Raw genomic sequence first — 11,902 nt, 5'->3', positions numbered from 1 at the left:
CTTAGATGGGTTCTTGCGACTTGTACTAATGTATATAAATCCAGCTCAAGAAGTCCGTTAAAACGTTTATTTTGACGGTCGAAGATCTAATCACTTCGCCAATTGGAGATTCCAAGTGTAGCCAATTCCTTCTCCACCTACTCTTTCCAACGGAATGGAGCTTTTCCTCTTCCACCGGCCGGTACTGCTCTTAATTCGCTGCCAAATGTCAAAGTCAACGTTTACCTCATACAGCTCAGCGTCCATCGATTGGTCAGGCTGACATTGTTGATGGTGTTAATATTGGTTCTGGAATTATTCTACAATACACTTGTACGACCTCAAACGTAGTCTTTTTGAATTGTCCCTCAGTTTTTAAGATATCGATCTGAAATTTTGCATATGTCTTTTTCTCCTCAAGAAGCTACTCATATGTCGGAATTACTGTTATCGAAATACTACAGCATATACCTGCCATACAAACTAAACGACCGGAATCAAGTACTTCTATGAAAAACTTCCTCATTTGACGAGACATATTCAAGAAATTTGGCATAGACTATTGACAAAAGCTAAACTAGAATCTCCAAGCAAATTATTCAGATCAGATCACTATAGCATATAGCTGTCATACAAACGACCGATCGGAATCAAGTACTTACATGGAAAACTTCCTCATTTGATAAGATATCTTCATAAAATTTTCCATAGAATATTGTCCAAGGCAAAAGTACAATATCCGAAAAAATTGTGCAGATCGAATCACTATAATATATAGCTGCCACAAACTAATCAAACCAAATTAAGTTAAAAATCTTCGAATATCCTTTTATGCTATAAGAAATACACCTGTGAAGGGTATAATAGCGTAGGTACTTTTTTTTCCTTTCTTTGCTTTCAAATCTGCATACGCAGCTTTAATATTTGACGCTTTTTGCAGTTATCAAAAGTATTGCATATTGCCAGGCGCACACTTTGCGCCAGCAAAATACCTGAACGTGTCACTGTTTATTTCATTAAGTGCAGCAAACTGGATTAGCATAAGCAAACACACGCACACAAGCCACCAATGACACATGCATACTCATATATATACATATACCTATATGTAAATGAAGCAAAAAGCGCATATATGCAAATGTGTGGCATACCTTCGGCCGCTTGTAATGTTGCGCAATTAAGAAATGTTGCAATTTTATACGTTGAGTTGTTCAACTTTTATTTGCCACTTAAATAATATTTATGCACTTTACCCCCGACATGAATATGCAACGCCCCTTGCTACATATACACAAACTACGGTTGTTGTTGTTTATATTTGTTGTATTACATTTAAATATCGGCTTTAATGCAATGAATGTGAATCAAACAGGCGACAGGTGGATAAACTTGATGCATAGCTGGAGGAGAGTTGAATGTGCAACAAGGATTTAATAACCAAATTGCGTGATGGAAGCTATTTATATGCACACATACACATACATACATATATATATATATAAATACATGCACCTAAGTACGCCGCATGAAGGCGCAGACAGTGTTCATAAATATGCATTGTGAAAGACAGCTTAAGTCACTGTCAGGTGCAGAGATTCAACGACGACAAGCCAAGTCAATGAAAGGGTTTAACCTGCCATGTTTTTTAGCGTTGTGTGTGTCGCATGTTGGTATGTGTGTGTTTTTATGCACGTCATTGGCCACTTCCTTTGTTAAAGTCGGCAACGAGTCATATTGCCCATTTTATTGTTATTATGACGCTGGTGGTGCTTGATTTTACAAATGATAATGTGCCCGGCAAAACAAAGTGTAAACGATGGCGTGTGGCTTCAAAGACTTAACGCCGCTTGACGGTTGGATACATGCAAGTCAACTCGTTGAAAGGTGTGTCCTGATGTAATGCAACATGTTCAAGACTTAAACATGCATTGCCTGTCAAATGTGTATGTGTGTAAGCATTTACATTTGTATATATGTACTACTTCTGCTACTCAAGACGTAGCTGCTCCAATAACCGTACTTACTTCCACACCTTACTAATGTCTTTGTGCTTTTTTGTAAGAAATATTGTTGAGTTGATTGCTGTTAAAACTTACTGAAACGTGGCTGTGTTTACGTGTCCAAAAGCAAATATTTATATTGTATGTCTTGCAGTCACTAGCTTGTCTTTTTGACGTGCCTGGGCTTGATTACATTTAATGGTTGTGTTTTCCTGTTTATTACGTTACAACGAATGTTAAACGGTTTTTGATTGGAAGGCGCTGACAAATTTAAAAACAAATTTTCCAGTTTAAAACTAAATTATGTAATGCACGAACTTGCAGTGGAACCCACAATTGTATTATTGTTATCTTCAATATTTCTTCAATCCACTTTGAGTATTAAAGTATAAAATACATTATTTTTATTATCATATTATATTAAAATTTTCTACAACACCCAACTCATGTAACATACGGATCAATATCGTGTGCTTGCCGCATCGACTCTGCTTCCGCACCTACTGCACATGCCATCAATGCATTCACCGCTGTCTCTTCGCCTGCCTTATATATATAACCATTAGCCTTATCGATGTGATTCCGTAAGCGTAGCAAACTCGCTGTGCTGCGCGCGTTGAGCAGTTGAAATGACACCAAAGCATAATCCTCCACCATCGAGCAGATTGCTTCGTTTAATTTGCGATATTTCTTCATTGTTGGTGTATCGTCAAGTGATTCAAGCAAATACTTCAAATCTAATACGTCTGTATAGTAATCTAAATTAAATTGCAATTTTGATTCATGTTTTCGCAAAAGATCGGCTTTTGAGAGCACATTCACATGTGGCAAGCCCATACGCAGCATCATATTTAAGGCGAGCAGCAATGTTGAAACAAATTTCGTTGGTTCAGAACAGTAATGTGAGTCGATGAGATTTACTGTAACCAAATGGTAACCTTCCTTTTGCAGACGCGCGAATATGGCCGACATAGCAGTGTGATGTGTGTATAATTCTACTTGTCCCGGGCAGTCAAATAGAAAGTAGTTGCATGTTGCCGCTGCTTTGCGCAGCTCTGGTAAAAACCAATCTTCGAGATGTGCTTCTAAAAACTCTGCACAATACATTAGTGAACCGTTTGGACCCAGGTGATATTGCTCCATAACATCTTCCACTGTGATAAGTTGCATTACATCGATTATTGGTTTGTATTCCATATTCTCGTTCGCTGGATCAAGATTAACCACACCGACTTCACGTCCCAGCTCTTTGTAGAAATTATAAGCGTGATGACAATATGTAGTTTTACCCGAACCAGGTGGACCAATGATCAGTTGTCCATAACGTGGATTCACGAATTTCACCCCAGGTGTTTGCAACATTTTCAAACAAAATATTAACAGGATAAGAAATTTCTGCAACAACTGATATTGGAAATAGTTTGTCTACAATTTTGTAAACAAATCAATGTGTCAAAAACAGCTGACAGTCGGTTTTCAATAGGAAGCTTTCCGAAAGTAAATTTGATGGAGACTGTTGGAAGTAGAATTTATAGATTTTTATTAATTGTTATTATTATTATTACTATTATTATTAGTGAAASGATAATACAATTAAACCTTAAGAACACTAAAAGAGTCAAAATTAACCACTAACTTATTAAATAAAAATAAATCTACTTAACTAATTGTATTACATTACAACACTTCAAAATTTATGTTTAATTTACTTATAAATTTAATAAGCTCTTTTATTTTAAAATGTTTTACAGATGTTAATAATTCAATTAAGTTAGGGTTATTTAGTTCTGATCTGACGCATTCTAATGATTGAGAGTTTTTTGTGAGTTAATCTCTTTGACCAAGTTGAAAGCACTGTTTCCTGGATATTGTTGTAGGAAAGATTGGAAGACATATGTATATATATATATTTTTTTTTTCAAGCTCACTATATTATCAATAAAAATTTTTTTTTTTATATTAAATAATAAAAAAGCTGTTTAGAATGTTAGTCAAAATTTCGTCTTTCAACATGAGAGCTCCGACACCTGCCGGCAAATAGTTACATCAAATTAAGCTCGCTTTACTGACCTTATTTTGTTGTTTTCTTTTGAGAATTCTCGTCAGGCAACTCTGCTTCAAATAGAATTCAATCAGTCTTCGGCAACACTGCACTGTGGCAAGGCGAATAATTTAGTTCACTTTTGTTCGGTCTAATTTTGGTGGTATCAATTCTTTTACAGCAAAATAGTAGCTTAAGAATATAATTTTTCTAACAAAGAGCAGTTTTAGTTTTTGTAAAGTGCATTAAATATACCGAAGAGCAAACATGGCACAACCCCAAAAGCCAGCGTATCAAAATAGTGAGTTGGCCGGTTATATTTTGCTGAAATAAAACATATAAAGCGAAAAAAGTATGAGTCAGTGGGCGCAATCGGAGAATGGGGGGCTATAGCGGCGACAACAACAACATGTTCCGTTGAAGCACTATATGTGCTTATATGGGCAAAAAATAATGCAAATACGTTTACGAACATAAAGCGGAAGCAGTGAATTACTTACAACAATTTTATTTGTATGCGAGTGATAAATAGACAAATAGCCGGCTTTTGCTACTATAATTTGTCTCCCCTTGCTATCCTTCGATAACAAATAAGCAAAATTATATATATACGTGTGTGTATCACTGTGTTGTGTGTTTTTTACATTTATGAATATGTCACTTCCTGTTGAGCGCCCGCTGTTCATACAATTTAATTATAGTACATTTGTACACATAAACAATGATATACTTAAATAAACTGTGTTTAAATTTTTATCATTGTGTTTTTCACATACAGAATTCATATATGCCACCTTGCCACGCACCCAACGTGGCCAACCTATTGTATTGGGTGGCGATCCTAAAGGTAAGAATTTCCTCTACACTAATGGAAATTCGGTGATTATTAGAAATATTGAGGTGAGTTCAATATAATTCAGATATTTTATTGGCTTAACAACTAGTTTATACATATATGATGTATTATCTTAACGCTTAGATTTTAATTCTTGGTATATGTCTGCCTTCTATCAACAAATACATTTATACCTTCTATAATTTTCCATATATGCATACGCTTATGTATGCTCAAACTCTTTGCTATTCCGACACCCATCTCAAATTTAGTTTTCCCCATAGCTCCTATGTGTTTAATGATTATTTTTGTCTTCTGGCAGCTGCATTCGAATGAAAATTTATTAAACACTTCGCTGCCAAGCAGAAAAGTGTTCCAACACTGATTCCAATGGTGTTCCCGGTTTCATTTGTTTGTTTCTTCTATTTTTAACAAATTATCTTCATCTGCAGTAAGGCTATAAGTAAGAATACAAATAGCACAAAGAAAAACAAAACATTTTTGGGAAAAGAGTATATGGACATAGTGAATATATACAGTTTGTATACATACATATATGTAGTACATATGTATATGTGTATATAAATAAATGTTATTTCAGTAAATCCCACGCACATCGCGGACAAATGTTCACCGCTAGAAGCTTCAAATTTTCAAAAATATTTTTCGTTTAAATAAGTCATACATATGTATATAAAAACGTGAAAAAAGATGTATTTATGAAAAAATTAGATTAAAAAAATACGTTAAATTACCCTTCTCAAATACAAACCATACAACAACTTGATTTTTATCATTCATATATATAGTGATGTAGATATAGCGGTCCGATCTGGAAAAATTTCTTCCAAAACTATGGCGTAATTTTGGAAAATAATCCAAGTTTTTAAAGATATCTGTTCAAATAAAAAGTTTTTCATATAAGAACTTGTTTTCATAAAATTTTCTAGTAAGATTTCTTAATACATAATTTGTTCCTATATTTATGTTTTAATTGTTAAATATATCAAAATATCCTATGATAATATACAAAATTCTTTCATTCTACTTTCATGCTTTTCTTCGATTCGTATACAACAACAAACACATTGTCAACGCTAATTTTTCAACGTTAATTTTATTTGCTCCGATTTGCTGCTCTGCAACACATGCACACACATTTATTTTGGCCTAAAATTAAAATGAAATGTGTGGACTTCTTTTGGATGCACACGCAATCATACAACCAACTAATGCCTGTGTGTACACCAAAAATTGCCGGTCCATTTGTCCAATTCTATCAACCAACAAATTTTCCACTGACAACATTTCATGCTGTTGTTGTTAAATTTTATTTTTGTGTGCTTTTCCTCGAAACTGCTACGGTTATATGCACTGATTGTCGCCGGCAGAATCCAGCCATCGCTGATGTCTACACGGAGCATTCGTGCGCCGTTAATGTGGCCAAATATTCGCCAAGTGGCTTCTACATTGCATCTGGCGGTAAGTACATACTACATATGTACATTTAAAATTATAAACACACTTTTCTATATACACAGTATATTTTCATTGTTAGTGTAATGGTAGCTAATGTAATGTGTATTTGGTAGCTTAATGCAGTTTATGTACCTACTAGATGTACGTATGTGCTATAAATATCCATCAAATACCATTTGGTTTGAAAGCATCACAGTCGCAGAAATAATAAAAATGAGTTTATAAACGTTGCTAGCAAATATCCAGTTTTATGATTATACATTTCGTTTGTCATTTACTTTATTTTTGTTTTACAAGCTATTTTCTTACAATTTGCTTTGATATCTGTTACATAGTCTGCTTATACATAATTAATGTGCAACTTCGCTTGGTTAACACCTTATTTGGGTTATACTGCTGGCATTTGATTTCATAATTATAATTTTAACACCAAAATTCGTGTGTGACTCACGCTTGTATCGGCAAATGTAAGCATACTATATACCTGAACGCTGATAAAAGTTGGATTGAGGAAATATTTTTATTTTGCAATTTTATTATGCCTTCATAGCGTGAAATCGTGCTAGAAGTTAATAAATTATAAATGCTATTGCGATAATGATAAAAAGTCAAATCAGTTTCAATTGTAATTATACCATTTATTCTTTATCTATACTAAAAATTTCAATAATTTCCAACAATAAATACATATGTATATTGTTGAAATTCACAGTTACTTTTGAATTGTTTGTATGTAAACTCGATGTTTTGTGTGACTTTTTAGCTTAATTTTCGTTACGCTCCCATAAGCACACTCGTTTAAATTTTGCAACGCCTAATTGCCAAGTAAGCCTTTCTCTTCTTGAATTTTGTTGAAAGTATTTAGTATTTTGTTACTACAGCTCTACAAATGATTATTCACCGATTTAGTGAATGTTATGTCGCTACTATATMTTTAAATAAAATAAAATGCTCATATTGTGCATTTATGTGTGTCGGACTTATGTGCTTCGCTGGAAAATCCATGCAGCTGCTGGTATTATCGCATCTGCTGGCGTTTTAATTGCATTGCCTTTATATTTTCATGGCGAGAACTTGMATTAATGCGCTTAACCAGCATAAAACGTTTGTTGTCCATGCATACATATAACTGTTGTTGATGTCTGTATGTAACAACGTCGCAGCGGCACTTAGACGTCGCCGTTTTGAATCGTAGCACAGAAACAACAGCCACCATTCTTTTGCTGATGATGCTTTCATTGGCTGCTTTATCTTTGTTGTGCTTGAAACGCGGCTTTTTGTTGATGAGTGAGTCATTGACGCGCAGCTCAGCGGTTGTTGTACCGTTTGTGTTTTATTTATTTAACTACTTTCTCTATTTCCCCCCCTCCCGAAAGGTTTAATATGCGCTCAAGCATAAAAAAATTTTATTACCCATATTCATTCATAATTTCTTTTTATTGCAATTTTACTGTTAAGTATTTAGTTAACGTTTTTGTTACACACATAGCTGAGTATGAGAACAAACATTAAAAGCGAAGATAAACAGACAGTTTAGATAAAACACTTGCTAATGCATATACACTTGGAAACGATTGCACAAGCTTGCATAGATACATGTATGTACATATGTATGTACACATACGTAGTCTTCTCGTAATATTTGATTACTAATTAATTATACGCTGGAAAACTCGGTGATGCTATAAAATATATAGTATAACTGTTGTATCTATAAATGATCAGTATATGTATGTATATGCAAACTGTCACCTCAGTTTATGAGTTATCGATCTGAAATTTTGCACAGCTCCCTTTCTCCTCAAGAAGCTGCTCATATCTCGGAATCGCCAGTATCGGACCCTTATAGCATATAGCTGCCATACAAACAACGAAAATATTTAGTCTTTGTATGAAAAAATTTTTTATTTAACGAGGTATCTTCGCRAAATTCCGCACAGATTATTATCCCAAATTACAACACCATATACCAAGAAATAGTTAAGATCGGACCACGACAACGTATAGCGGTCATATAAACTGATCGTTGAAATTCAAGTTATTTATTTTCCTAGAACTGCAGTTAGAAGCGTAAGGGATTAAAAGCCTTAAATGAGCGATAAAAAATATTTTTGCATTTTCGATTATTTTATATACGCGATAACGCAGTTATTAGTGACGCAGTTTACTGCTAGGTAGATAAAAACCGCACAGCTAATAGCAAACAAACAAATGTTTTAAAATTTATAACACACAAGTAATGTTAAAAGTAGAATTTTATAAGTTATCTTATAAACCTAATTACCTTACCTCCAAACATTTTTAAATTAATTTTTTCCGATTTTGTTTTTTTCACAGACGCCTCCGGCAAAATACGCATTTGGGATACCGTGAACAAGGAACACATCTTAAAGTGTGAATACCAACCAATTGGCGGTCCTATTAAGGACATCGCCTGGTCGCAAGACAATCAGCGTATTGTTATTGTCGGCGAGGGTCGTGAACGTTTCGGACATGTTTTCATGACCGAGACCGGCACTTCAGTCGGTGAAATTAGCGGTCAATCAAAACCGATTAATTCTTGCGATTTTCGTCCAGCACGCCCCTTCCGTATTGTTACTGGTAAAAACAAGCAATTTTATCAATTGTTCGTTTTTAATAATATATTTTATACACAGGCAGCGAAGATAACACCATAGGCATCTTTGAGGGTCCACCTTTCAAATTCAAAATGACTAAGCAGGAGCATTCGCGTTTCGTACAGGCTGTACGTTATTCACCTAACGGTAAATTTTTCGCTTCGGCTGGTTTCGATGGCAAAGTCTTCCTTTACGATGGCGCCACCTCCGATTTGATTGGCGAATTCGGTAGTCCTGCACATAAGGGTGGCGTTTATGCTGTGGCATGGAAGCCGGATAGCACACAATTGCTTACCTGCTCCGGTGATAAGACTTGCCGCTTGTGGAATGTGGAAACACGCGAATTGGTCACCGAGTTCGTAATGGGTACCACCGTTGATGATCAACAAGTTTCTTGCCTATGGCAAGGCGAACATTTGCTCACCGTATCTTTGTCGGGTAACATTAGCTATTTGAATGTTGAGGACCCTTCGAAGCCGCTGCGTATTATTAAGGGTCATAATAAGCCAATCACTGTGCTCGGGTTGAGCGATGATCGCAGCACCATCTATACAGGCAGCCACGATGGCGTGGTAACGAACTGGAATTCCGGTAGTGGGGTGAATGACCGCATTGGYGGGGCCGGCCATGGCAATCAGGTAAATTTATACTTTACAAATATGTGTTGCATTACATTTAATTTTTTTTTTTGTTTGTTTGTTTGCAGATCAACGGCATTGTCGCCTGGGGCGATTTCGTCTACACCTGCGGCATCGATGACAGCCTGCGTCAAATAAGCGTTGAAAGCAACAGCTACACCGACTACGTGGTCAAACTCAATTGCCAACCACGCGGTTTAGCGATTTTCCGCAACGAAAACATAATCGCACTCGCTTGCGTCAAAGAACTGACACTTGTACAGGACAATAAAAAGGTCTTCTCACTACCAATCAAGTATGAAGCAAGTTCGATTTCGACCAACCCCGAAACATTGGATGTGGCAGTGACCGGCGACGATCACAAGGTGCATGTGTACACGCTGAAAGGCACCACGTTGGAAGAGAAAATCGAGCTGCAGCACTTGGGACCGGTAACCGATTGCTCGTACTCGCCAGACAATAAGTATTTGGTAGCTTGCGATGCGAATCGCAAAGTCATACTCTATGCCGTCGAAGAGTATAATGTGAGTAATGAGTGGATAGGAAGTTATGTAACAGAAGGTTGAGGTTTATATGTATTTTTGTTTTAGCTTGCACACAACAAGGAATGGGGCTTCCACAATGCGCGTGTCAATACAGTGGCTTGGTCACCAAATTCGCTTTTGGTTGCTAGTGGCTCGCTGGATACCACCATCATTATTTGGTCTGTAGCCAATCCGGCCAAGCACACCATCATTAAAAGTAAGTAGTATTTCTACTATTAAGTTTTGTAAGCCAATGTTAAATTATTTTTATTTTATTTCTTGTGCAGATGCTCATCCTCAATCGCAAATTACACGCTTAGTCTGGTTGGACAGCAACACGGTGATCTCTACTGGTCAAGATTGCAATACCAAAGTATGGGAAGTTGAAACTATTTAAGTTGAAAACTTAAAATTAAGGAGGAGCGGAAAAACGCAACGACTACTTTAATAGATTATGACTAACCACCACAACCTAGCCGCCGTTTGCTTTGTTTACTTTTATAATGTTTTTAAAAAGATATACTTTAGCAGTAGCAAGTTCAGCAGCTCCAAAGATTTTTCTATGCATTTTTCTACACAAACGCAGCTTTTCTCATCATACTACCGTCGTCGGTCCTCAATATGCCGCCAAACAACTAACTTATCAGCTGCCAAACAAATGTATTATGATTTCTGCCACCCCTAATTAAGTTCTATAGTGACAGTCTCTGTTTTTTTGTTTTGTTTGCTAAACGTAGTATGTTTAACAAGCTTGTTGTATTTGTATTAATTCGTACAAGATATTATGTACTTTATTATTTTCGGAAAAACAGCRATTTACTTACCACGTACTTTGTATGATTGTTTAACCCTTTGGTCTTAACCCTTAGGCAGCCAATCATTTATCATTCAATTATCTTACAATATACATTAACGTCGTGTAGGAATAATAAATTTCATTTATATAACATCTTTGTAATACATATACAACTATTTATTTTGCATTATAATATTAAAAAAAAAAAGATATTGCGTGAAATTTTGTAAAAATATTGTCGCGCAGGCGTACGCAAACTAAAATAAAGAAAATATTTTGCAAAAAATTAAAGTGTTCTTTTTCAATAGTGAAAAAAAAGATTTTATTGGGGTTTTATTTGGAAGCCTGCTTCCACCTAAATTTTTTCATATGTTTCAATCACTTCGGTCACTAGTTTTGATTACAAGCTAGCCTGGTCGCATCCTAATCTATAACACTAAATTCATATATRCTCGTTGCATACATTTAGGATCATAACATAAGGTGAAACATATGAATACGAAAATATTCATGGCAGGGTCTCTCAGCTATGTTGAGGTGAATTATATGCTTTTAACTAATTTTTTTAGATTTATTAAATTACAATAATATTTATTTTGTCCCACATACTCACATTTACAATTACAAAAATTCGTTTTTAAAAATAAAACACAACAAAAATWTTTTCAAAATTCATATTTTTATTAAACATGTCTAATTTTATATAAAATTTAAAATATTAAATAAATTTATTTTGTCTTTTTGTGTGTGTTGTTTGTGTATAAAAGTCATTTTCTTTGTATAAAATGTACCTTTTTAACTTACAGTCTAATTTAGAGTAATTTTGTGAAACCTATTTAATGCGTATGTATTATTCAAGTGCATACATATACACATCTGTAGATGTGTTGTATGGCTGCGTAGATGTACAAATTGATTAACTTCATTGTCTTTCGTTATAATTGCTTGTAATAACAATTGAATTACAATATTTAAAAAATAATTGTTAGTAT

General features: G+C 34.9%; 3 protein-coding genes across 4 annotated transcripts in view; 1 reads left to right on the top strand and 2 right to left on the bottom strand.

The window, feature by feature from the left end:
• Nucleotides 1–2,360: 2,360 nt before the first annotated feature.
• On the bottom strand, nt 2,361–3,393 carry LOC108971961 (GPN-loop GTPase 2). The gene has a single exon (XM_018938330.1). The coding sequence runs from the start codon at nt 3,339–3,341 to the stop codon at nt 2,424–2,426; it is 918 nt and encodes a 305-aa protein (XP_018793875.1). The 5' UTR covers nt 3,342–3,393; the 3' UTR covers nt 2,361–2,423.
• Nucleotides 3,394–4,122: 729 nt separating this feature from the next.
• LOC108972017 (actin-interacting protein 1) lies at nt 4,123–11,074 on the top strand. The gene is made up of 8 exons (XM_018938445.1): nt 4,123–4,321; nt 4,799–4,920; nt 6,247–6,337; nt 8,672–8,935; nt 8,992–9,590; nt 9,659–10,114; nt 10,181–10,331; nt 10,402–11,074. The coding sequence occupies exons 1-8, from the start codon at nt 4,288–4,290 to the stop codon at nt 10,509–10,511; spliced, it is 1,827 nt and encodes a 608-aa protein (XP_018793990.1). The 5' UTR covers nt 4,123–4,287; the 3' UTR covers nt 10,512–11,074.
• Nucleotides 11,075–11,654: 580 nt separating this feature from the next.
• The window catches only part of LOC108972019, a gene marked incomplete in the record, with an annotated part of 14,093 nt that continues 13,845 nt past the window's right edge, over nt 11,655–11,902 (bottom strand). For both annotated transcript variants that reach the window (XM_018938449.1, XM_018938450.1), the window contains 1 exon segment: nt 11,655–11,902.

The sequence above is a fragment of the Bactrocera latifrons genome, unplaced genomic scaffold (genome assembly GCF_001853355.1).
Source record: "Bactrocera latifrons isolate USDA-ARS-PBARC rearing strain unplaced genomic scaffold, ASM185335v1 scaffold_37, whole genome shotgun sequence".
Lineage (NCBI taxonomy): Eukaryota > Metazoa > Arthropoda > Insecta > Diptera > Tephritidae > Bactrocera > Bactrocera latifrons.
The sequence above is the reverse complement of the archived record's forward strand: the minus strand, read 5'-3'. Positions and strand labels throughout refer to the sequence as shown.

What these genes read in the sequence shown, in the direction of transcription:
- LOC108971961 (XM_018938330.1), bottom strand. Translation starts at nt 3,341, where the DNA reads ATGTTGCAAACACCTGGGGTGAAATTCGTGAATCCACGTTATGGACAA.